Source organism: Eumetopias jubatus, unplaced genomic scaffold, assembly GCF_037043125.1.
Source record: "Eumetopias jubatus isolate StellerSeaLion01/CBP00866 unplaced genomic scaffold, mEumJub1_p1.0 scaffold_2, whole genome shotgun sequence".
NCBI lineage: Eukaryota > Metazoa > Chordata > Mammalia > Carnivora > Otariidae > Eumetopias > Eumetopias jubatus.
The window spans coordinates 17,709,522-17,737,238 of record NW_028274808.1 but is presented as its reverse complement, the minus strand read 5'-3'; the positions used below and the strand labels follow the sequence as shown (position 1 = coordinate 17,737,238).

General features: G+C 39.2%; 1 protein-coding gene across 2 annotated transcripts in view; it reads left to right on the top strand.

Moving 5' to 3' along the window:
- The window catches only part of FAT1 (FAT atypical cadherin 1), a 110,726-nt gene that overhangs the window by 19,601 nt on the left and 63,408 nt on the right, over positions 1 to 27,717 (top strand). For both annotated transcript variants that reach the window (XM_028099852.2, XM_088021387.1), the window contains exon 2: positions 22,524 to 22,838. In XM_028099852.2, the coding sequence (XP_027955653.2) occupies positions 22,524 to 22,838 (315 nt within the window). The remainder of the gene's footprint in view (positions 1 to 22,523; positions 22,839 to 27,717) is intronic.

Sequence of the window (27,717 nt, the reverse complement as noted above, 5' to 3'; positions counted from 1 at the left end):
GTACTGACGCACTAAATGTTCTGATGTTTCTGTCTGGAAATTTTGGGAGAGTTAATGTCTTTGAACACATTGACCTGTATATGGAAAAGGAAACTTGTGAGTATATTTCACAGGGTTCTTTTAGAGAAGATATAATGAAACCCCAGTTAGTATTTTTTACCTCAAAGACATTAGAAAAACAAGCAAGTAAAAATATTGTTAGAGATGGAAAAAATAAGTGACCTCAGTAAAGCCTAAGTGTTTGCCATTGTTTACTGCTTAAGAGAGTTCAGTGATCATTATCAAAACAGTCAAGTTTCTAATAAAACTCTTTCATGGGTGGAGGTGGGGCAGTGCCTGGATGGCTCAGTCAGTTAAGTGACTGACTCTTGGTTTCTGCCCAGGTCATGATCTCAGGGTCCTGAGATTGAGCTCTGCCTGGGGCTTCACACTCAGTGGGAAGTCTGCTTGAAGATTCTCTCTCTCTGCTCCTCCCTCGCCCCCCCAACCCCCGCATGGATGTATGCGCATGAGTGTGTGTATGTGTGTGCGCGTGCGCACGTGTGCAGGCTCTCTCAGATCTTAAAAAAAGTAGAACACTTTCATGGGCTGAAATTGAGGTTCTATAACAGGAATGTAGGTTTCATGAGAATCCTAATCTAGAGGTGCTGACCTAAAATTTGATACTTTAATAAATAGTGAATCGTGAATGTGGTCTGCAGAAGACCAGAGTATCTAAGAGAATGACAGTCTTAAATTCTGTTTTGGGATTAGAGATGATCCTGCATTATAGATACCTAATCCGTACAGCCTGTGTAAATGAAAAGAAACACAACAAAACAATTCCTGTCCCAGAATATACCCTAAAACCATTTATTGGAAGTATTCCATTGTTTAGATTCTGTTATTTAGATCCGAGTATCCATGTGAAAAAAGTGAGCGCATTTTCACAGTCTGTATTAGCACAGTTGTGTAAGTTCTGGCAGTGTTTACTTTTACTTTTTATCTTTCAAATCTCCGAAGGAGTTAGTGCTGCCAAGTTAAAGCAGCACTGCTCAGTAATACCGTTCCACGTATGTAATTTTAAATATTCTAGTCGCCACACTAAAGACACAGGTGAAATTAATTTTAAAATAATAAATTTTATTCAGCAGATCAAAGAGGGTCATTTCTGCTTGAAATCAACATAGAAAAGTATTAATGAGATCTTTTACTTTTTTTTAAAGATTTTATTTATTTATTTGAGAGAGAGAGTGAGAGAGAGAGAGCATGAGAAGGGGGAGGGTCAGAGGGAGAAGCAGACTCCCCGCTGAGCAGGGAGCCTGATGCGGGACTTGATCCCGGGACTCCAGGATCATGACCTGAGCCGAAGGCGGTCGCTTAACCTACTGAGCCACCCAGGCGCCCAGATCTTTTACATTTTTTTAATGCGCGTGACGTCTTTAAGTCAGTGTGTGTTTTGTAGTTAGGAACACATCTCAGTTTGGCCCAGCCCCATTTCCAGTGTCCGTTACCACAGCAGAGGTTTAGAGATCTGTGTATATTTCAGCCACTTTAAAGAGTTATTTGTGGATGTAAAGCCAGGCTCAGTCACCCAGGTGAGGTGGTGGCCGCTGTGGTCTGTCCCTCCAAGACTGGCTGGCATGCCCTTGTGGGAAGGGCAGGTGGAAAGGATTAAGTGACTTTGCATGCTGAGTTCAGTGCTGTGTGGGAGTCAGATACCCTCTTGTAATGGTATTCACTGAGGATGTTAAAAACCCATTATGCTGGTGTTGCAGAAAATTTCTTTGTCAAAGATGCTGATGGCCTAGATTCTGGCATGGCTTTTAAAATATTACAGTAAAGCAATTCTTGTGATGTTAAACTAGTGTCAAAGCCAGATGGAAACTCATTTTGCAATCATTTGACTCGGGCTCTCTCTTGCTTTGTGTTAATGGATGTAGGAAAAACATAACCTAATAGTTAATTTCAAATCAGAATTTTGTTTTCAATTAAAAATTGTCCAGCGATAGCTTTTATAAAATTCTGAGTGAATCAAGTGTGTTTTTTTTTTTTTTTTTTTCAGGTTACGCATCTGTCATTTAGTTTGCCCCATTCAGATTGCTTTTTTGCGGACATATTTGGGGTTGGTAGAAATTCTAATTTGATGTAAATCTTTCTCTGAAAGTATGATGTCTTAAAACAGATTTACAGTTATTTTCCAAAAGACTTGATTAGATGAGGTCTGCCATTTCCAAGTGAAAGCAACCTTTAGTAATTTTAACAAACAAGTTCCTGTGGGTTTACAGAATTGTTAACCTGTATAAGTAATTCAAAGCCCTTATTTTTTATACATCTTTTTAGAATTATGGGCAGTCATGAGAAGTCCCTCTTACATAAACTGGCTCTTTGTATTGTTTCAATGTTCTGTTCTTTTCTGAGTTAAAGTCACATTTTTAGATTTTGGAATTTTCTGTGTCAATTTTGGGATGTGTGCACCGAGATGACTTTTTAGTCATATTTATTCTAGTCATGACCCTTTTCATGGCATTTAAATGGCCACAGACTGTTAAAATCTGTGTCCTAGCACTGCTGTCCTTGGAGATCACAGATCTACCTATTTCCATTTGGGCTTCCACCACAGTTCTACATCAAAAGTTGTGAATGAAGCTTAAGCAAATATGTTTATTTTGTGCTGGCTGCTGACCAGGAATCTGCTGAAACGCCTGGAGGTTTGTTTTCTTTCTTTCTCTTTCTTTCTTTCTTTCTTTCTTTTTCTTTCTTTCTTTCTTTCTTTCTTTCTTTCTTTCTTTCTTTCTTTCTTTCTTTCTTTCTTTCTTTCTCTCTCTCTCTCTCTCTCTCTCTCTCTCTCTCTCTCTCTTTTTCTTTCTTTTATTTATTTTTTTTTCCTTAAACCCCTGTTGGGTGAACGATCACTGTGACAGGTAAATAGCATTCCTCAGTAAAGCCTGAACTCTTCCTGGCTCCCCATTCATTTCTTCAGGACTGTTGAATGTAGGGATTGTCTTCCTGGGGACCCCATTGATTAGATCACAGCCTGGTCTGCAGAAAACAGAGATGCCCTGGGGCCGCCTCTCTGCAGGGTATTTGCTAAAGCCCATGTGAAAGGGCCACGTGGGGGTCTCAACTATTACCTTGTGAGCAGGAATCCGTTCAGGCAGCAGAGCACATATTAAGGACCTATTAACTTCCTCAGGCTTCTCCTGGAATTGGAAAAGCACTTGGAAGCAAAGGAATAATAAAAGGAAATTGTTGCCAAAGCCACTGATGGTGCATCCTGCCCTATCTCTGTGGGTGCATCCCTTCAGCAGCAGATTTATTTCCTGCTGGGGAGTCTGTTAGCTTTAGAAGTCCCCTTAAAGGTTATGGAAGGGGAGTTTGAAAATGATTATATAATGTTGATTTTTTTTTTCTTTGAAGAGTTGATTCTCTGTTAGCGCATTTGGGCAAAATTGGCTGAGACCTAACCCGTATTTTAAAATGAGCTTTATTTTCCAATAAAACAATATATCACCATTGTAAGAAGTCTAGGAAAATGTAGACTATTACAAAGAAGGAAAAATCATCTTAAAATTCTTCTGTCCAGAGCACCATGGAAGTTTTGTTAAATTGTGTACACACACACACACACACACACGCACACACACGCACACCTATAGCTCCAGGTACTAGATTTAAAGAAAAGTAAATATATATTGCACATATTGTTGACTCCCTTTTAACATACCCACAGCTTTTTATGATTCTTACGTATTCTTACATAATATGATTCTGGGTTATATGGAATGTCATCAGAGAGATAAACTCTCATATGTATAATAACACCCAATTTTAGAACATTTAAATTGTTTTCTTGTTGGTGTATTTCTGTTTTGCCCTCATGTAAATTTCAGGAAGCAGAATTACTGGGTCAAAGAAAATAAAAATTTAAAAAGCTTTCTGATACAAGACAAATTGCCACATTTTCATCCAGAAAGAAAAGTCTCATTAGCAGTTTGAGAATATTAATCTCTCTGCATTCTTGCTGACACTGTTTGGATTTAAAAACAGGAACCGGAAAGGTGCCATTATTTTTGGTGAAAAAACTTCAGGGAACTATCATAATTGAAATGGGGATTGTTAGTTTTGTGTCTGGTTGTATGTTTGAAAATTCTTATTTTTTATAAACCAACTTTTTGAGACCATATTCTGATTTGCTTAGCTTTTTTTGGATTTTTGTGCCCAGTGACCTCTTAAGACTTTATTTCTTTAACTTGTCTTTTTATTTTATTTTTTTAAGCTTATTTATTTATTTATCTATCAGACAGAGAAATAGAGAGAGAGCACAAGTAGGCAGAGCGGCAGGCAGAGGGAGAGGGAGAAGCAGGCTCTCTGCTGAGCAGGGAGCCCGACATAGGGCTCCATTGCAGGACGCTGGGATCATGACCGGAGCTGAAGGCAAACACTTAACTCACTGAGCCACCCAGGCGCCCCTAACTTGTCTTTTTTTAAAATGGGTGTCTCCTGTGTGTCAGATAAATGTCCTGTGGGGGAGACCTCTAAAAATGGAGGCTTTTTATTTCACTTGGTTAGCTACTGTTTATAAAAAGCCTCTGTTTAGTATGAATTTCTAACTTGAGTTGCTGTGAGGGTTTCCAAATAATAAATGGGATTAAAAATGGGATTAAGAGGTATGCACATCCAGTTATAAAATTAGTCACGGAGATGAAAAGCACAGCATAGGGAATATAGTCAGTGATAGTGTAATAAAGTTGGATGGTGACAGTGATTGCACTTACTGTGGTGAGTGAGCATTGTGAGTAATCTTTAGAATTGTCAAATCACTGTTGTACACCTGAAACTGAGATATAAGAAGCATGTCAACTAGGCTTCAGTAACTTAAAAAAAAAAAAAAGTGATTTTACTGTTAGAACCAAGATTCTGTCTTCTCTAAGTGGTCCTTGTAAATTGATTCACTAACCCGAGTCCATAGTGATTGAATTGAGACAAATTATCTTATTCATGGGATGATTTCAGAACAAATTATCAAAGATCTTTTATCAGGCAACAAGCAATTCTTGGCAGCTATTAACTCAAGTGAAGGACCCAGGAAAGAGTATGAAGCAGATAAAACACACAGGTTTCTATTCAAAACATAATTGGGCAAGTAACAGTTAAAAAAAAAAAGTGATAGTTTTAGTTGATTTAGGCAATGGATCTAAGAGTTAAATATTAAAATTATAATATAGGCCCAGGTATTATGAGGTTAATACATTGATTTAAATATACGGAGGTGATTTTACTGAGCCCTTGGAAAAAAGAATACTCATTTACAAATCCAGTAATATTTCATTTTTTGTTTGCTTATTGCATACTTAAAATCGCAGTAACTTACAAAAACTATTTTTAGAGTCCAATTTACTAGTAAAAGGATAAAGATGGGAGGAAATAGGGAGGCAAAAAAAATATCTACATGGTTTTTTCATAATTTGGGTGGAGAAGAAGATTCACAAATAATTATGGTACACAAACTTTTCTGCCTTATTTGCCTTGGGGGACTCATTCTAAGGCGGCTGTACTGAATGGATGCATCTTTAATCATCTGGAAGTAAGAAATCCATTATTTTTCTAAACCAGACAGTGGTTGTCTGTTTTAATGGAACAGTTGGTTGATTACAGCTCTTCAGGGCTTTATTTTCCAATGCTTCCAGTGCTTACTTCCTGTACATATTTGAATTCAAGCTTTAGGGATTGTTAAAAGTGAGTCAGAGCGTCAAAGAATTTAGAGTAGGGATTTGATTAATATTAGTTTTTTTTTTTTGTAATATTACAGTTAGACTGTTTAAGGGAAGTAGATTTCCTTATAGCAGCAGATCCCCCAAACCTGGTTGCTTAGAAATGGACCTCTATGAATACATACGGTGAACTTGGATGGGTTTATGGTGCAGCCTCCCTACCAATAGAACAGGGTCTGCCATTTTAGTAGAGGGCCCGTGCTTCTTACCTAAATTGGAGGGAATCAAGTAGTTTCTTGTAGAAGTTAACAAAAAAGTCTTCCCTGTTTTTTAAAGTAACCAAATGTAGGTTGGCTTTATGGAAATCAGAGATCTGTGTTAATTACAGAATCCCATATATAGAAAGCATTATTCAGGTTGCAAATTACTGGCTAAATGCTTCAAAAAGTTAAAAGAACCTCTGAGATGTATTCAAAGGAAAAGTTAACTGAAGTTTTTTTTTTTTTTTTTTTTTAAACACATAGTCCTTACCTGAGGAGTAACTAGAAGCCCCCAAGCAACCCCCAGGCCTCTCTTCGCTGGTTGTCAATCTGTGATTTAAGAAAATCTCAATGAAGATTTTTCATTTGAAGTAAATTGTAGGCCTTTATATAATTTATGTTCTAACTGAAACATAAGGAAGTTTGGCTTTCCTATTAATGTTCTCACTGTCGTGGTCATTTAAGGCTCTCTGATTGCCATCCCACGGTCTATCAGCTATTTGAAATTTTATTTAAGGACAGACAGAAATGCTTCATTACAGCTTATTCATTCATGAAATGTAAGACTTGTTCTTGCTGTCCCTGTGAAAAGAGCTTCATGTGATTGCCTCTGCCTTTTTGGAATGCGTTGTTTCATCTAAGGGGTGATGCCCTTGGAGTGCCCTTCCAGGAATGAAAGAAAGGTGAGGTCAATCACAGGCCAGATAAGAAGGGTATGCGCTTCTTGGTTACTTCTCCGTCATTTTGGTTTTGAGACTTTGGGCTGTTTACTTTATATTTTTTTCCCAAAGGATTAGGATGCTGGTTGACTTTTCTTCCTTTTAGATGACAGTGTTTCATGCACAGATAGGGCTTGCTTGCTGAATTCCTGAAATTCATGACTTGATTTTTGGACATAAAAGAAGTTGCCTACAACAATAAGAGATTGACATTTTCAATTAGTCCAAACCGAACACAGAATGGTAAATGAAAACCACACCTCCAGTATCCAGAGGTTACCCTTTAAGTTTAGATTTGCTACATTTTTGTTTTGTTACCCTGTTTAAATTATGTATCTGAAAGTGTTACCTGCTGCAATTAATACTGGTGGGGTAAAGGGACCTGTGGTGGTGTTTTTTTTTTCCCCTCCCCTGTTAACCCCAAACTGATGATTAACATATAGTCAATGACTTGTGAAAAGAATACTGATTGCTTTGGAAAATACATGGTAATTTAAAGTTTCCGAAAGAAGTTTCATAGTTACTTCATCCTGTTGGAAAGAGGCCAAATATCAGTTCTATGTTCTGTGCATTGGAATGTTCAGGTGTGGAAGGCAGGCACATTCTTCTCAGGAGGAAGCACAGTTAACAGTAGCTAGTGAGTCTTGTATGAGCGCCAACAGGAAATTTGCAGAAGCACACTCTCCTCACAGCCAGGCTTGGCCTTTCTACAGACTCATTTCAGTGTCAAGCACAAAGCTCTAATATGTACTGTGTGATGGAACCTCCCATCTGGGGTGGGTATTGTGTCATTGGAGAGGGGATTCAGTCCAGATCACAGACTTTAAAAAAAAAAAGTAATTAAAAAATCTTTTAAAAATTTGTTTTTGTTTTTTTTTTTTTAAAGGAGATGATTAAGTTTATTGTTGTCAAATACCCATGGTTTATAATGACCTAATTGGGTAGATGGGGCTCCTACGGAATGAAGAATTTCTTATGGATTTAATACATTCTTTTTTTTTCTTTTAAGATTTTATTTGAGAGAAAGAAAAAACATGCACAAGAGAGACCAAAGGTTGGGGGGGGGTGGGAAGGGGCAGAGGGGGAAGCAGACTCTCTGCTGAGCAGAGAGCCCTACATGGGGCTTGATCCCGGGACCCCAGGATCATGACCTGAACCGAAGATGGACGATTGGCTGACTGAGCCACCCAGGTGCCCCTAGATTTAATACATTCTTAAATACAAATAAACATGATTAATTTTAGCTTATTTTCTTAAGTAGGTAAGCATATATTAATAGTTTACTAAACTATTATTTGCTTATTCAATTTGCTTATTCAGTTATTTGCTTAAGTGAATTACAGAATGCCTATGTGTCAGCTCAGTGGAATTAAGTAGTCTGTGCTATAACTCTTGAAAACAACAGGAAAATACAGTTTTTTAAAATTTTATGTGCAATATTTTCTTAAAAATTTTGTTAAAATTTTTTTCAGTGAAAATTTTGGGTGTCCCTGCGGGAATGTAACCATTTTCAGAGGAACTCACTGATTGTTAAAAGGATTAATAACTCTGGAGGGTGAGCAGAGAGAATGAAGAACCAGACAGCAAGCCCTCAGGGTCCCTGATGGCTCTGTGATCTTGTTAGGGAGAAGAGCCAGTTTATTGGACTCTCCTAGAAGCCTGGCAGGAGGCGGTGGGGAAATGAGAATGTGGGCATGGAGAAGGGGGCAGGAGTCTTTGTGGTCCGGGAGTCTGTGCGTCAGCAGTCTCAAATCCTCCTTGGCTCCCCAAAGGGTGAGGACTTTGGAGAAATCACCAGTGGTCTTTGCAAGTGAAGCTTTGGGAGAACTTCATAGAAGCGAGATTACAGATGGTGGAAATGGGCCTTAATGAAGAGTTCCTTCATTCATTCACTTCCTGAAGACCATTTCTAATTTATGTTTATTTTTTATTGTTTTGCTGATGACCATTTAGTGACTCTCCCACACGCCAGCGCGTGGGTGCTGGGGTTTCTGCACTGTACGAGGCACGCACACAATCCTGTGGACTCCGTGGAACTTTCTTTCTGGAGAGAGGAGACGGCTCATTAAACACAGGCCAAAGAAGATGCAAACACACACATTCAGCTTACAAGTGCTGCGGAGAACATTAAACAGGGCAGCATGATGGTGGCTTTTGTAGGCTGCCGATGAGACTTTCTTTAAAACCGAGTTGTCAGGGCAGGACTTCTGGGGAGGCAGTGTGAGCTGGGACTTGAAGGACAAGCTTAGGGCACCAGCCCTTTTAGGGCAATTTTTGATCCTAGGGAAGAGCAGCCCCTGGAATACAAACAGGCTTGTGTGGCTAGAAGTTGAGATGAGGTAGGTGAGAAAGGCAGGAGCCAGGCCATGCGGAGGCATGTGGTCTGTGACTGAAGGTGAATGGCGGGGGGTCCAGGGCGCTCAGTCCCGGGGGTGGGGGCATAGCGCTGCCTTACAGGGGAGGGCGGGCCAGCCGCTTGTCTCCCTCGTTTTGTGGTAGATGCGCCTCCTTTTTTTTTTTCCCCCTACTGCTGACGTCTTCACCGTTCTGCAAGCCCTTTTGCTCGTTTTGTTTCCCAATCCAGGCTTTACACTTGGCTCCTTGGGGACCGCTGTGATAGCAGGTAATCACTAGTAACAAGGAGAAAGGAAGGAAAATGTTCCTCTTTTTTTCTTTCCACTCCTCCTGTCAATTCTGATGGTTTGCCAAACCAATTTTCCTCTTTGGTAGTAGACTTTTTCTTTTGGATAAAAACCCTTGGATGAGATTGCTGTTTCTAACTATGTATAAAGGAAATCATTAAAAGCCACTTCTTTTCTCTCAGAAACATATTTTTTGTTTAAAAAAAAAAAGTCTTTGCACGTCTAGGTCATAAAACACTTTGAGTTAGAAACATTTACGATTTTTAGCAGTTCAGTAGGTAAGTTACTGATATTTTGAGAGAAATCTTGGGAAGTGTATGATTCATATTCTGGTACCTGGGTGGGGATCTTAGGTTTTTCTTCTCAGGTCTTAGTTAAGGAGGCACTCAGACGTGCCTCATCTCCATATGATGCTAATAGTTTCATAGATGTGGTGACTAAGGGTTAACTGTTATGTAGATATAAGGTTTATGCTTCAAATACATTTTTTTTTAGTGATCATGGTGCATTCTAGCAGTGACTTCTGTTGAACTTGGTTAGTTTTAACTCATAAATCTGTAACGACTACTGGAACCTTGCTGAAATTGGATCAAAATTTGATGAAAATAAGTGGGGAAGGAGATAGTATTTGACGCAAAGATGGACATAATGTTCTTTCTTTGCTCCAGACATTTCTAATTTGATTCTTCCTAGTTTTGACTATCATGCCATATTTGAAATTGGGACTTTATAGTGTCTCGTGAAAGTCATTCTGTACTTTATTGGGGCTTGGGGGAGAGTTAATAACAGATCTCAAAGGTCGCTTGAGCAGCATTGATGCATGCTGTGCACACGTTTAACATATTTTTTATACCATCAATGGAAATTATTTATATGTCTATTGAAAATACTGCCACAGTGGTTGAATTTCTTTGGCTCTGCAGTATTCAGTTCAGAACTTAGGAGTATTTTGGTCACCTGGTCTTTAAGTGATTCTAACAGTTTTGTTTCAAAATACTACTTTATCATGATGTAGTTTCTATTAGCCGGTTTACTCCCTGGAGTAATAGTAGCGTCCTTGTAAGCGCAGAGGTTAGGAATTAAGGTGTTTACACTTCTGGTAAGAGTTTTCCTCAATCTTAACTTTGCTTTAGTTTCTCAAGCATCACAATAGGTTATTAGTAGTAATTACCTTTATTTTTTTATACTCATCACTTAGTCCTTATAAAACATCTGTTTTCCTCATTTTCTACCTGAGGAAATTGAGGCATAACTTGAGTTTGAGTTCTTACAGGTATTGGGTTTAGCAGCAGAGTGGATATTTAAAGTAGCTGAATATTGCCTCTAAATTACACCTTTTAAATTTCTAAAATAATTTGAATTTTTAAAATTTAAAAACTGCTTTGGAGTTAAAGTTACAGAACTTTTTTTTTTTTTTTGATCAAAAGTGAGGAAGACTGTGACTTTGGAATGGATAGGAAAGGGCGGGGGTTTGGTATTTGCTTCCACTTTTCAGTTCATGTAAACTGTACCTACCTTTGGGCAGAGCTGAGCGGCATGTGGGTCTTAGGTTTTATTTTAAGAAAAACAAATAGGTGCAGTTTTCTGTGTTTAGAATCTGTTTTATAGGAAGCCTAAACAAACCTTAGAAAAAGGAAAACTTGCTCTTCTACCAGCCTGGTGCATTCTAGGACTCGGGAGACAACTGTCTCTTTTGGAAAGAGCTGTGTTTATATAGTGGCCCGTGTAAATCCTCCACTGTAGCAGAGGGAGCTCATTCCTTTCCTTCTTTAGCCAGGGAGTGCTGGAAGGAGTTTGGCATGAGGCTTCGTCATTTCAACTGACATTTTAATCACTGAATAGCGCCTTGTCTTTTTCAGGCTAAACATACTTTGCAATACAAATGTTTCGGGCAGTTGTTCTACCGATTATGGAAACCTGTCCGTCACTCTTCGCTTTGAAAGGTTGACATTGCTGACATTTCTTAAGTTCTGTTGAGGACACTTTGGATTCATCCTTCACAAATGCAGGTTTAAAAAAAAAAAATTATGCACTGCATGTGTATTTCTTGTAGAAAAATTAAGAAAATACTATCACAAAAAATTCATCCCTATAGCCCAGCATTTTTAGCGTGTATATACCTCTTCTCCCTATCTTTAGATGGCTTATAAAATGGAATTGTTACAGTCTGTTTTTTTTTAATTAATTACATGTTGCATCATTAAATTCAGGCAGGGACTCCTAAGAAAAGATTTAGCTGACCTTTGTGTAAAGCATATTTATAAAATAAATAGAAATATTAAAATATACCTAGTTAAATTACTTTGTTGCCCTTCTCAGATACTTGTGCTTTCTTCCCCTTCTCTCTTCACTCTTCCAGAGAATAAATTACTCTTTTATTTAACTATCTTTCCCACAAGACCCTGTTTTACTACTCTTGGTTTCGTTAGCACCTCATACCATCCTTGGCAAACAGTAGGAACTCTGTTGAATAAAGAAAGTGTAAATCAAGAATGCCAGTTTCAAGATTAATTTCTAGGAAGATCCAGACCACTATAAGCAACATAAAATCTTTTTTAATGAAGAGGATATTATAGGATACAGTTTTTAAAAAAAAATCTGTTACTTAAATTTTGGGACTCGATTAAAAAGTCATTGAGGTTTCTTTTCCAAAGAGGGGTATGCCTTAAAATACCAGTTTTTATCTGATATAAAAGTTATAGCTGGCTTAACATTTAGAATTCTGGCTCTACTATCCACCGACTCAGTATTTTAAAGTTAACAACTGTGCATTCACAGCTCAATTATGATCTCACAATGATCTTCAGTATTATATAATGCCTTATATACCACCTATTAAGTTTCATGTAATATAAATGTAGTCTGATTTTTTTTTTTTTTATGTAGCAAGATGATAGGAAAAATACAGTTCACCCCTGAACAACGTGGGGATTAGGAGTCCTGCCGCACCCCCCCCACCCCAGCCTCCTGGCAGTTGGGAAAATCCACATATAACTTGACTCCCCCAAAACTTAACTACTAATAGCCTACTGTTGACCGGTAGCTTTACTGATAACATAGTCTATTTAACACATACTTTGTGTGCTACATGTATTACATGTGGTTTTCTTATAGTAAAGTAACCTGGAGAAAAGAAAATGTTAAGAAAATCATAAGGAGGAGAAAATACATTTACAGTACTAAACTGCATTGTCGAAAAATGTTAAGAAAATCATAAGGAGGAGAAAATACATTTACAGTACTAAACTGCATTTGTCGAAAAAGATTTTTAAAACAGAACTGTTTTAAAACAGAACTAAACAAAACTAATCCCATGTCGAAAAGATCCCCATGTAAGTGGGGATCTGTGCATTTCAAACCCGTGTTGTTCAAAGGTCAACTGTATATATTAACTTCCTGAGTCTAGAACAGTGTTAGATTCTATTTCATGTCCTTTTTCCTTTTTTATCCTAAACGTAGTCAGATGGAATTCTTAAACTTTGTGCAGGGATCTGTTTGGCCCACATTTAGTTTGGCCCACATTTAGTTGGGTTTATACTTGGGCAGATGCTGGTAAACTTCTGTTATGTGTTAATTTTTCTTTTCGTTAATAGTGATGGATTAATGAAGATCACCTACATAAGCTTAGAGGAAAAGAGCCAAGGCTTGAGAGTCAGATCTCCCTGTTCAATCACAGCTCTGCTACCCCTCTGCTACCCCATAGGAATAAGAAAAGCAGAGGAAAGCACCCTGGTGCTTAGGAGTTTGGGCTCTGGAGCTAGTAGGCTAAGTTTTGGATTCTCTGCAACTAGTTGGGTAATTTAAGGCAATTTACTTAACTTTTGAGGCTTAAACAAGTTACTAAATGTAAGTGCTGTAATGGCTAACTGGTAAGGGAATTCACTAATTAATTCATTGATTAATGTATTCATTTTAGGATGGTGAGTAAATGACTTTGGACAGGTGATTTTTCAGCTCAAAACCTCTGCATCTGGAGCATGAGAAATGACTACTGAGCTTACAGAGTAATTGTGAGGATTAAATAATATGGCAGGGGCTCCTGGGTGGTTCAGTTGATTAAGTATGCAACTCTTGATTTTGGCTTAGGTCATGATGTCAGGGTCCTGGGATTGAGCCCTGGCTCGGGCTTCACACTCAGCACAGAGTCCGCGTGGGGTTCTCTCTCTGCCCCTCTCCCTCTGTCCCTCCCCCTGCTCTTGTTCTCTCTCTCTCAAATAAAATCTTAAATAATATGGCATAGAGCATTTGCTGAATGTGCATCCGGTAAATATGTGGAAAAAATAATCAACACTGGACTTGTACAGCTTCTAACAAACACGACAAACTACTAGAAACATTGGCATAAGTATGTGAAATATATCCTCTGAATTTTAGTGCCTCCAAAGGCTGTTTTATGTATGTAGTTTTATGCAATTAATGTGTATTCAGATGTTACTTTTGATATCCAAGGATGATCCTCTTTAAGAGAGCTTATCCATGAAAGCCCTCATTAACAATATTAATGATTCTGACATGGAAATCAGAACTTGGAATCATTTCTCAACAAAGCATGAAAACATGGTTTAGCAGAGCTTGCCATGGGAATGACTCTTTGCAAAGCTAGAGAAATCCCTGGACTTGAAACATGATGCTTAAAACTGATTATGAACTTAATTAATATTTTTTAGTAAGTTTGCAAGTCAGAAAGCTTCCTCAGCTAATTTTAAAGTTATTGCAACGATTTTAATTTAAAGAGTTGATAGATCTACATTTTAATTAAGATGATTTAAATAGGCAGTTTAAATAATGAAAAAACAGATTGGCAGTTACTGCATAAAAAGCTTTCCCTTTAATCATTAATTTATGACCTAACTCTAGGCAATATAATTACAGAATTTCCTAGACCTAAAACTTTGTAAGTCATTTCATATATAAATGCTTTTGGATTTTAGTTGTTGAAGCTGTCAGACTGTCCATTGTTACACATCTGTTTACCACAAATGAAACATAAATACTTGGAAAGAAAATGTATATCTAAAAATATAAAGGGAAAATAAGATGGGAAGGTTATACTAGAAAAACTTTTAAAGGACTGCTGGTACTCAACGTTTTGTCTTTTTATCATGTGCATTTTAAATATGGCTTAAAAGTCATTGTTAGAGAAATTTAAAGATTAAAAAAATTGGTTCACGGGGTTGATTTTCTTTATTGTCCCTCCATCATCTTGTTTATTTGTAGGCCTCCCCCTCCCCCGCACATATAATTGTGTATTTGTGCGGTTTTTATTTTTAAAACAGAACTAAACAAAACTAAGGTAATACTTTATATACTTTTATAAGGGTTTTTCATTTGTTTTCTTAATTTGTATATCACTGACATTTTTCTATGTAATTAATATACACATCTTTTTTTTTTTTAAGATTTTACTTATTTGAGAGAGAACACAAGTGAGGAGAGAAGCAGGGGCAGAGGGAGAAGCAGGCTTCCCCGCTGAGCAGGGAGCCTGACATGTGCCTCGATCCCAGGACCCCCGGATCATGACCTGAGCCGAAGGCAGACGCTTCACTGACTGAGCCTCCCAGGCGCCCCTATCTTCCTTTTTTTTTTTTTTAAAGCTATATCATATATACTAGTATGTATTAAAATGGTTTCCTTTTTCCCTGAAATTACGAAATGTGCCTAAAGTCTTAATGGCACAGAACAACAAGGTTTCTGTAGCATCAGATATTTTACCTAGATCCCCAAATGCTGTGAAGACAGCAAAACCAATTTTTTTTCCATGTGGTCATTACATTTTTTACATTCCACTGAAGCCAAGGCTTTTTCTCTGGAAACTGCAGGCTGTGTTCAGTTGCTTTCATGCTTCCCTCTAATTAGAGGACACAGACAGAGACTGGGAGGTGCTATAGCATGATTCTCTGAAGCCAGTGTTTTTGGGATTGAATCCCAGTTCCCTATGCTCAAACGGTGACTTTGGGCAAGTTGTTGACACTGTTTCCTCCCTTGTGAAATAGGGTTGATCATATTACCTACTCCTTAGAGTTGCTGTAAAGATTAAATGAATTAATATATGAGAAGTGTTTAAAATAGTGTTTGGCACATCATGAGCTCTGCATATGTATTTGTGGTTATAATAGTACCGGCAGCATCATTAACATTTCACTGAGCTTGCTGTTTCCAATCACCAGTGGTTTCTCATCAAATGACACACAGCAAGTCCTTGGTTTTGAAAGATCAGGTCATGGTAATAATCAGGACCATGTCTTTAGTTAAACTGGAGAATTTTACAGTATAACTTACTCAGTTTTTAGCTGTAAGAGGGCAAAGAGGTATCCGTTGAACTGTGCAGTGTGCTGGTACACTGGTCCATGAGGGGTGCTGTGTAGTTAATTCATTTTACTTATTTTGACCTTTTTATTAAAAGCATGGGATATATACTTTATTTGTATTTAAAAATTTGATTTATAGGGGTGGAGCTTGTAACTCTTGATCTCAGGGTCATGAGTTCAAGCCCCGTGCTGGGTGTAGAGCTTACTTAAAAAAAAAAATTCATTTACGTGTGTGTGTATATGTACACACACACACACATATGTGTGTGTGTGTATATATATAAAATTTAGTATTTCATGAAAATGAGATAAAAACAGATTCAGAAAAATTTTATCATTTAAAGAAGGAAACAGTTAGATTAACAGAAAAATTGGGTGGATAGTACAGAGTTTCCATAGCGTCCCTGTGCCACACACAGTTCACCCTAGTAACATCTTACATTAGTGTATGTCTGTTATAATTAATGAACAAATATTATACATTCTTATTAACTACAGCCCATAGTTCATTCAGATTTCCTTAGCTTTTTCCTAATGTTCTTTTTCTGGTCCAAGATCCTGTGCAGGCTCCCCCATTGCATTTAGTCCCTCTGTCTCCTCGGTTCCTCTTGTCTGTGACTATCAGAATTACCTGGTTGGTGTAAAGACATCGTTTTTTCAACAACCCACACTTAACAAGCTCCCACTATTTACCATGCCCTAAACAAAACAGGCAAAACATCTCTGCCTTCAAAGGTTTGCATTTTAAGAGGGAGCTTATAGTCTACTTTTTAAAAATAATTTCATAGCAGATTAATGCTGAATGTGACAACTGAGGCTCTTCTGATTTTTCTCTAGTTAGGAAAAAATTGAGTAACCATTTATGGATTAATTGCAGACACATAGATACTGCATCTCTAGTGTGTAGAAGGTATCTGTTCTTTTAAAGTGTGTATTGTTGAAAAAAAAATTTAAAAATTGAGTATTGCTTTTATATTTGGGAAAACATTTATCTCCAGAAGAGTTGTTCTGTGTGTATGAGGAGACTAAGAATTGGAGGAAGGAGTGGCCAGTTGCTTCTTCCCTGTAGGGAACATACTATCCAAAGTTATATTTCGTGTTTAAGTTTTTCTTGTGATTGACTAAAGAGGCTTTTCATATAATTGCTGTCTTAAGTTTGGTTCCAGAAAAGTTAAAAAAATAAATAAATAATCATGTGGCATGATCTACCAGAAAGGAGAGTAAAGTTTGCAAATTTATGTTGCCGGGCCAATTCTGATGATAAGTATTTTTGAGCTGGAGTAGCTGAAGAATCTGAAATAGCAAGTTTTTGTTGAAACTTCTGGCACTGGGGCTTGATAAGGGGCCAAGACCTGTTCAACAAAGAAAATAGGAAAATTCCAGGAAGAAAGATGTTCTGTGGCCATGGAAATTTGAGTTAGTTAAAATACTTTTGGCGGTATAGTGGCTACATATAATTTTACTTTTGCCTTAAAAATGACTGTGTTGAAAGCACCCTGTTCCACCTCTGTCAGCTGGAGGACACGCTGGCCTTTCCTATTCAATCAAGGACGATATTCGAGTTAACGACATCATTAGCCATCAATGGTGGGTAGTAGGAATTAGTTATTCTTGGAAACCTTTCTGTACTTTTGGATCATTTACTTGAGCAACTAATACTGTACACTCTGACCTTGGAATAATCAGGCTGTGGAAAGACAGCATCAGTACCTGCCTAAATTATTATATATGGACAGGCATGAATCTTCTAGAACTTTTGCTGTGAGCTCCGTTTTCAGCCACATTGGTCAAGCTCTTTTAACAATTGCGTCGTATTTATTCGCCCTTTCAGTCTAGCTGTTCCACTGTATGCACATTTAAAGTCAGTTTCCATAGTGACATCTGGTGGTGGCTTTGAAATCCTGGAGAGTATGTTTGGAATGATAAACATTTTTACTTTAATAGCTCCAGATTTCCGGCTTCCTTCAAATTTTTCAGCTTATTAACAACCTTTCTTGAAAATGTCTTCATTGTATTCTTGAGGTTGGAAAGCGAGTCATTTACTGCCTCTGTCATGTTTCATTAAAGCAAAGGAATGATTCCTTGTAACGTTGCTGGGTGGTGCATATAACAGGCTTGTCTAAACTTGTCTCCTTACTCAAAATATACACCCCGGAATCATGAAGCAGCACCCCTACCTCATCTACCGCTCGTGTACCAGAACCTGGGGATTAGAAAGGTGTCCTTCTCACGTTACCTTTCGCACTGGTACTTAGAGCACTGATCTGTCCTTGTCTGGCTGGAGGGACGGCGGTGGAAGGTCTGGGCTTCCGCTTCTCTCTCTCACAGGATGGACTCACAGATCATCTGGTTGCATGCCGTTGTTGCTCTCTCAGAAGTGAGAGCAGAATAAAAAAATACGAGCAGAGATGGCAGAGAAAGAAGGGAAGAAGTTCGAAGGCACGGGGAAGACCACTGGGGAAGAGTTTGTGTGTGGGTGTCTATACGTGCCCAGAAAGTATGGTATCACTGTGGCATGTGTTAATGAGCAGTACCTTAGAGACTGGAGTTTGGGTATTTATAATTGTTGTTGGTCCCTTAGAGAATTGCTTCAGGGAATTTGTAACGTAGTGAGGAAACAGCGGTTATTGGAAGCTGGTTGTTAGAAGTGGTTATTGGAAGCTGGGTCATGGGGAGAGAGAAGTAGGGGTGAGGTGGAGATTTAAGAGTAAACTGGAGATTCACTTCCATTGCTGGCAGGGAGTCTTAGTTGTTGCTTTCCGGTGTCAAAGGTACTAACTAGAAGCCCTCCGTGTGGAATTTTGAAGACTTCTCTTTTATGAATGAATGAAGGTACTGCCGAAGTTACAGAAGAAGTCCGTCCGTCCATGCTGGTTGTGGCTCCCAGAAGGACTGGGAACACGGGTAGGTAGGAATAGGGACACCGTGACGGGAAGAGTGGACACCGTGGGTCGTCTCAGAGCCCAGGACTCCTGTAAAGAATGATCAGTTCTGATGATCATTCTGTGCCTCATTCTGGATTCTAAACTCTATACCTGCTTAGCTTCCTACACACGGCACATCCTTTCAACTTTCTGTAAAAACAAGGGAGTTGCACTGTTGGATTGCTGAGGGCTTGCTGGTCTACCGTTGTAGATTTTTTTTGAGGGCGCCAAGGCTAGACCTGCTACTCCGTCTCTCTTGCTGTATTATGTGGATGGCTTCTAGCCAGTCCTGGACCAGTGGTCTGCTCTTCCTAGATTCAAGGTGGAACTCAGTACGGTGCTTTATGCCTTTGGGCACATATAGGTGTCTTCATTGGATGTATCTCGTGACTGAACAGACAGATGAGAAAGCAGAACATAAAATAGCTTTGCATATGTGTGGTCTTTTCCCACCTACTTTCTGCTTTTAAAATAGTGCTTATAATTCGAATCAGCAGTTAGAATAGTACTTGGGCACTGCCCTTGAACGTCTGTGACCAAGCGGGGTCCTTGAATCTTTTCTCTTTTATTGTCCTTTAAGGAGGACCCTTACTTAAGCAATTGAAAACTTGTAGCCTCTCCTCATGGCCTCAGCCCCTCGTGGCCCCCAGTGTCCTTCGTGCTGTGGAGCGTGTGACTGTGATGCTGGGCCCGATCATGACCGTATAGCCTGTGGTGAAGACCCTGAGTTCTGGAGTCAGACCCACCCAGATCCCACTTCTGCCTCGTAACTGTTGACTGGGGCTGTGTTTCTTCTTTCCTTTTCCTTTCCTTTCCAGCTTTTATTTACTTATTTATTTGTCAAGCACAAGCAGGGGGAGCGGCAGGTAGAGGGAGAAGCAGGCTCCCCGCTGAGCAGGGAGCCAGACGTGGGGCTCGATCCCAGGACCCCGGGATCAAGACCTGAGCCGAAGGCAGCCGCTTAAGCAACTGAGCCACCCAGGCGCCCCCGCTCTGTAACTTTTAATGTTTAGTAGTATCTGCAAGTTAACCTGGGTCTTGGAAACTTCCCCTCCTAATGGTGGCTAGGAGATCCTGCAAAGAAGAATATGGTTGATCCTCTAGTTGCCAGGTGAGAGGGAAGAGAAGGGTCGCTCCCAGTAGAACGCATCCCACAACTGAGCACTGCAGTCTGGGTGCTCACAGACTAGACTCGAAGCAGAACTTGATGGAAAAGAAATAGCTGCTTTTGTCTGTGATTTAAACCTTGTACTTGCATTTTATATTGTATACTTAATTTATAAAATGAAATATATATTTTCCTTTTTTCCTTCCACCTTGAAACTGGAGAAAGCTATTATATGTGAATGAACATTTAATAGAGTCCTTCTGAATCCTGATGTGTAAAAAAATGCGTAAGAGGTTTCACTTGTCTTTTTAGAGTTTTCACCTTAAATTCTGTTTACTACACTTTCGTCATACTGCCACGGACTGGTGGCATTTTGTTGACCCTGAGGTCAGAGACTTGTGGTGTTTGAACTCTGGTTCTGTCATTTATTATGACCCTGGGAAAGGTCCTCATCTCTCTTAATCTGAGGTTTTCATCTGTGGTGTGGGCATAATAAGACCACATGTTTAGTTAGGTTGGCTCTAATGACTAAATGCGGTAGTGCGTGTAGGTAGTAAACAGTGAACAAATTTGTTTCTATAATTACCATTATTATTAGATGTCTACAGATCACACTTAGAGGGACACAATTTTAAAAAGTGGATAGCAGCATGAATTGAGTATTAGAACCAGAAAGAGGTGAATACAAGCACCATGTAGCTGTCTTCTTGAGATTTGCTAACACTTCACCTGTCAAATGAATTATGTTACATTTTAATGGCAGAACACAGAGGAACATATGTATACTCATTTATTAAATACGCAATCCTAGTAGAGAGAACATTCTGTTATTCCCTGACTTCCTTTATATCCCTTGATGGGGGTGATGAAAAGAGAAACTGGAAAAGATTATTTTTCCTTGGTCACTAAGGACACTCTTCTTTCAGGCTAAAAACAGGTAGAACTTTACTAATTTCGTGAACAGATTGGGTATGCATAGACTATGTTTGGAACAGACAAAAAGGAAAACATGTTCAGTTTTTCTGACCGTTACCTCTGCTGCATAGGGAGAGTTGTGAGGCTTTGTTCGTTATTTCTAGGAGTATTACAGATCCATTTTGAGCATTTGCTAAGAATTAATGAAACAATTGTAAATAATAATGCTTTCTGAATAGCGGTACTCATTTCGTGATCATCTATTTCACATTTTAATGTTTAGTTAAGTTTCGTATTTATAACTTGTAAACCTTTCGGGAAATGTTAGATACAATGATCTGACATTCAAAACAAATGAGTTTTTGTGATGTTAATTACTTCACATAAGCAAAGATTTACATTTATGCAGTGATCAAAAAGTAAGAAATACAGATTTATGTTTGATTGAGATACTGTTTCATTTCTCAGTGCAGATTAAATTGACATTTGCTCTTTTTCCTGTAGTATTTTGCATTAAATGGGAAACCGGTAATGCTAGAGTTGTAGGATTTCCAGAGTCCAGCCTGGACCATAGTGTTGAAACCCCAAAAGTATCATTCGTTCAGAATGATTAATGCACAAGGAAAAAATGGAGTGACATATTTTGGGAAAGGCAAAGGACTGGATCACACCATTGAATAAAAAGGTGGGATTTGCCTTTTAGAGTAATGGATATTTCCATTTTATCGTCATTCTGAGAAGTGGCTAATGCTGGGATTAAGTAAGGTTTTGACTGGTTTTAGTGGCTAGGCCAGAACATGACAGACCGCTTCACCGTCTTCTTTGTAATCCCATAACTCACTTTTTACTGGTGGACTTAGTAGGAAACGTATTCTAGCTTGGGTCCTGAGGGACTTTCTGTACCGCCTTCAGTTAAGGCATCTATTAATTTTTTTTTAAAGTTTTTTATTTATTTATTTATTTGAGAGAAAGAAAGAGAGAGAGAGAGCACATGAGAGGGGGGAGGGTCAGAGGGAGAAGCAGACTCCCCGCCGAGCAGGGAGCCCGACGCGGGACTCGATCCCGGGACCCCAGGATTATGACCTGAGCCGGAGGCAGTTGCTCAACCGACTGAGCCACCCAGGCACCCAAGGCATCTATTAATTTTTGTTCATTCATTTAATAATTACTGGGCTCTGGGTCAGGTGCTGTACTGGTATTCAAGAAGGATGTGGCCTCTGCCCTTGTGGAGCTTATATTGTGGTGGGAGAATTTATATTTTTAGCACACTGGTTGTCTTGCCGTTAGCCTAAGGGGATTAGAGGGTTTCATTCCGTGCACAAGAGACTCGAGCAAACCTTTATTCTGGATTCTGAAATGCTGTGCTCTGTTTTCTCGGCCACTGTAAAGGGTGTGTATACCAGACTACGGCATGTCGAGGAGGATTGATGCAGCCTCTTTATCTGTGGTCACGGGAATGCTGTGTTGGAAGCAGGAGCTGCTAGACTGTGGACTCTGAGCTCGGCCACAGCCTTTTGACTTTGTTTCTGGGTCCCTGATTAACCTCTGGAAAAATCCGTAAATCTCAGCTGGTCATGAATTTCGTCTCTGGAAACACAAGAGTATCGGACCATTAGCTGATCTCTTAGTGCCCATCTTATTGGGTGGTTTTGAGACTTAAATGACATACTCCTTGTCGAGTGTTCCGCATAGTGCCTGACGCCTAATGCTCAGGCACCTTTATAGCCGACGCTATGTGTCGAGTGCTCTTCTGATTGTTAATGTGTGTATTTGCTCATTTAATCAACCTGTGGACATACTCTTTCTTCCATTTTATAGGAAGAAGTTAGGCAACTTGCCCAAGGTCGCGCAGCTCTAAGTGACACATGAGCCCCGAGAAATGAGAGTTGTTATTTGGGTTGACCCTGGATAGCGCGGCAGTTGGTTGTTGACATGTCATTGTCTTTCTTTACAGGTGTCCTGGAGACTTCAGAGCGACTGGACCGGGAGTCCACCTCCCATTACTGGCTCACCGTCTATGCAGCGGATCGGGGTGTCGTGCCTCTCTCCTCGTTTATAGAGATCTACATAGAGGTTGAGGATGTCAATGACAATGCACCACAGACGTCAGACCCTGTTTATTATCCAGAAATAATAGAAAATTCCCCCAAGGATGTATCGGTGGTCCAAATAGAGGCATTTGATCCAGATTCTAGCTCTAACGACAAGCTGATGTACAAAATTACGAGTGGAAATCCCCAAGGATTTTTTTCAATACATCCTAAAGCAGGTACGTGGTAATAGTATTGTGTGAAATGTTCATGCTTACACTTCTTGATACGGGAAAATTAAGAATTTTCTTAATTTACCCCTTTATTTTGATAAATCGTTTCCCTTACGAGTTTTTCAAAACGAGGCTTTATTTCCTGATGAGAATTTAGTCCAAATGTTTTCCTTTCCCCCCCTTTGAACTTGTTTTTATAGAGCTTATTTTATGGCTTTGCTCATTAGTAGAATTTCACTTTCAGGTGAAAAAACAAATACAGTGTTTTCATAATAGCTCCTAAATTAGTGATCTGTCTTAAACTCACTGCAAATTCTACTGCTGCTTAAGTGTTCCAATTTTCTGAACTTTGCTCTTTATGAAGAATTATCAGAGGAATTTTATTTCACAATTCACAGTATTTTTCTGTGTAGTTTTAGAATTTTTTCCTAGAGCAGTGCTGTGTTTCTGCAGGCTGGAAGGGATCAAGATTAAACAGTTTCCAAATTAGGAGCAGTGACTTTCTTGAACTGACACATCAAGTTTTCCTTCTGTTTCCCCAGGGTCTGACCCCCTGCTTGTAAGTGGGTGGCTCCTAGCTCCTTGCCTCCAAAATCCTCTTCCAAAATCCTTATCAACTTTTAATCTTTGTTCTTTTACAGCTGACAGCACCTCTTGATTTTTTTCCCCCTCCGTTCTTGCTTCATTTCACGCACACAAAAAAGAGCTTCCACCTAGCTATCATTCGTGTCCTTCTCTTTGGTTTTCTGATCACAGTTAAAACAGAATCGCCGTGAGACATTGAGAGGACAGTTTATTTGTAGGAAAGAAAACTTCTTACCAGATCACTGGCCTTTGAACTCGGGGATGTTTCAGTGATGCGGTACTTTTCAGTAGCATCTGGTTAGCAGAAAATTCTGAAGAGGGAGATTGGCTGTAATGCACGTACGTTCCCCCATCATGTCTTTCCTTATTCTGGGTTGGGGGGCGGGCGCTGGCCTTTTCCGTTACTGGGTTGTCTATTTCATATATTAAGGAAGTAGTATACAAAAATCAGAATTAAGGGGGTATTCTCCACTTCTTTACCAGTCTTTGCTATCCCCCTCCCTTTTTTTGGTACTGTTCTTACTTTGTCATGTTCTTTGTTGAACTTAAAGCAGTTCTTGAGGTAGAAAGAAGCTGGAGGTCAGTATCTGTGTACCAAAGCTGTACGATACCAGACAGAGATCAGTGTGTGTGTTTCATCTCTTAAAAAACACGTTAAAATGTTGGTTTTTTAAACCTCTTGTCATTCCTAGAGTCTATCTTGATTGTTGAAAGTAAACTTTAGTACAAGATTTATCTTGAATATATGGGATTTACTTTTGCATGGAGTCTGCTTGAGATCTCTCTCTGCCCCCCTCTCCCCATGCGTGCGTGCACACTCTAAAAATTTTTAAAAAATGACTTAAGAATGATTGAGCTGACAAAGTACAACATCCATTCATGATAAAAACCTTCTGCAGAGTAGCTCTGGAGGGAATATCCCTCAACATAATAAAGTCCTTATATGAAAGACCCACAGCTAATATCATTCTTAATGGTGAAAAAGTGAGCCCTAAGGTCAGGAATAAGACAGGATGTCCACTCTTACTATGTTTATTCAACATAGTACTGAGAGTCCCAACCACAGCAGTCAGATGACAAAAAGGAATACAAGGCATCCAAATTGGTTAAGGAGGAAGTGTAAAACTCTTCCTATTTGCTGATGACATGATACTATACATAGAAAACCCTAAATACTCTGCCAAAGAACTGCTAGAACTAATAAACGAATTCAGCAAAGTCACAAGATACAAAATCACTGTACAGGAATCTGTTGCATTTCTATACACCAATAATGAAGCAGCAGAAAGAAAAATTAAGAAGATAATCCCATATACAGTGGCACTGAAAATAATAAGATACCTAGGGATAAACCTAACCAAAGAGGTGAAAGACCTATACTCTGAAAACTATAAAAAACTAATGAAAGAAATTGAAGATGACTCAAAGAAATGGAAAGATACCCTATGGTCATGGATGGGAAGAACAAATATTATTAGGATGTCTGTACTACCCAAAGCAGTCTGCACATTTACAGCAATCCCTATCAAAATACCAACAGCATTTTTCACAGAAGTAGCACAAACAATCTCGAAATTTGTATGGAACCACAGATGACCCCGAATAGCAAAAGAAATCTTAAAAAAAAAAAAGCAAAGCTGGAGGCATCACAATTCCAGACTTCCAAGTTATATTACAAAGCTGTCATCTTCAAAACCGTGTGGTACTGGGACGAAAATAGACACACTGATCATTGGAACACTACAGAAAACCTAGAAATAAACCCACAACTGGATGATCAATTAATCTTCGACAAAACAGGAAAGAATACCCAATGGAAAAATGACACTCTCTTCAACAAATGGTGTTGGGAAAACTGGACAGCCACATGCAAAAGAATGAAGCTGGACCACTTTCTTACACCATACACAAAAATAAACTCAAAATGGATTAAAGACCTAAATGTGAGACCTGAAACCATAAAAATCCTAGAGGAGAATACAGGCAGCAACCTCTTTGACATTGGCCATGGCAACTTTTTTCTAGACGTGTCTGCTGAGACAAGGGAAGCAAAAGCAAAACTAATCTGTTGGGACTACATCAAAATAAAAAGTTTCTGCACAACAAAGGAAACAAAACAAAAAGGCAGCGTACAGAATGGGAGAAGGTATTTGCAAAAGACATATCTGATAAAGGGCTAGTATCCAAAATATATAAAGAACTGATACAATTCAATACCCCCAAAACAAATAATCCAATTTAAAAATGAGCAGAAGACATGAACAGACATTTCTCCAAAGAAGACATCCAGATGACCAACAGACACATGAAAAAATAGATACTCATCATCACTTACCATCAGGGAAATGCAAATCAAAAGTACAATGAGACATCACCTCACACCTGTCACCGTGGCTTAAAGTCAACAACACAAGAAACAACAGGTGTTGGTGAGGATGTGGAGAAAAAGGAACCCTCCTGCACTGTTGGTGGGAATGCAAACTGTGCAGCCACTCTGGAAAACAGTATGGAGGTTCCTCAAAAAGTTAAAAAATAGGGACACCTGGGTGGCTCAGTCAGTTAAGCATCTTCCTTCGGCTCAGGTCGTGATACCAGGGGCCTGGGACTGAGCCCCGCATCGATTATCTGTATATAATGTTATTTTTTTAAAGCCTGCTTCTCCCTCTCCCACTCCCCCTGCTTGTGCTCTCCCTTTAGAGAGAGAGGGGAGAGCACAAGCAGGAAGAGGGAGAAGCAGGCTCCCCGCCGAGCAGGGAGCCCGATGTGGGGCTTGATCTCAGGACTCTGGGATCATGACCTGAGCCGAAGGCAGATGCTTAAACCAACTGAGCCACCCAGGTGTCCCTAAATAAATAAAATATTAAAAAAAAAAAAAGTTAAAAAAAAATAGAACTACCCTATGATCCAGCAATCGCACCACTGGGTATTTACCCAAAAGATACAGAAACACTAATTCAGAGGGATACGTGCACCCCAGTGTTTATAGCAGCATTATTTACAATAGCCAAACAACGGAAGCAGCTCAGTTGTTCATCAGTAGATAAATGGATGAAGAAGTGGTACACAAACACACACACAACAAAAAATGGAGTATTATTCAACTATAAAAAAGAATGAAATCTTGCCATATGCAACAACATGGATGGAGCTAGGGAGTATAATAAAGTAAATCTGTCAGATAAAGACGAATACTGTATGATCTCACTCCTATGAGGAACTTAAAAAAAAATGAGCAAAGAAAAAACAAAAGAGCGAGAGATAAACCAAGAAACAGACTCTTAATTATAGAGAAAACACTGATGGTTTCCAGAGGGGAGGTGGGTGGGGGAATGGGTGAAATAGGTGATGGGGATTAAAGAGTGCACTTATCATGATGAAATAGAATAAAATAAAGACAAAAAATAAAATTAATTTAAAAAGAATAATTGAGCCATCTAGAAATTTAATTACAGAAGAGAGAAACAGGATCTGAGAGTTGTTTTGGAAGTGTTGGGGGCAGGGTGCCAGAGCCTGAGCCCATGAAGGAGAGCTGGAATTAAGAGATTATATAGGAACATGAAGACTAGAATCCGCATCTGTAAATGATTCACAAGAGGCTTGTTCAGGCAGCCTCGTTGCCTACTGTTTTTTTACTGCACAAGTGGTAACCCAAGTTCAGCTTCATTTTTGTGAAATAAAACCTAAAAGGAGAAAGGTAAGTTTATAAAAATTTCACAGGATTTCGGAGTCAAACTGGGAGCCGAGAGAAATCTAGAAGTTAAAGCCTTGAGGCGATAATTCAGGAATAGAACTACCTCTAATTTTACAATTGTTCAATGAATTAGACTTTAAAATGCTTTCATTTTTCCTATGTCTTCTCTCTCTCTTCTAGATTAGGGTGAGTCCTCTGGGCAGAGACAGGCAGACAAGTGAGCAGTAAATGTCCTTTTGAATATCTGAGCCAGGACTCCAGGTCTGGGCATGATGTATAATTATGGAGAAGGAAGGAGACACAGAGCTGATGCCGGTTAGAGCCGCTGCGGGGCAGCCTCGAAACCTTGCTTCTCTCCGGGGCCTCTGAAATGACCACTCCATGGGTCTGCTGTTGTATTTCGCAGAAATGTGACTCATGTGGCCTTGCGGCTTCCTCTCCCAGCTCTCGATTCTGACCGCCCTTAGGTGGGGATGTCTGCAGACACTTTTTGACCTTCAGGGAGAATAGATCCCCTCCAGGAGTCCACAGCCTCTCCGCAACCCCTGGGTGGGAAGCACATGATCCTGCTGGCAGAATGACGGGAGCAAATTCAGAAGGATTACAAGG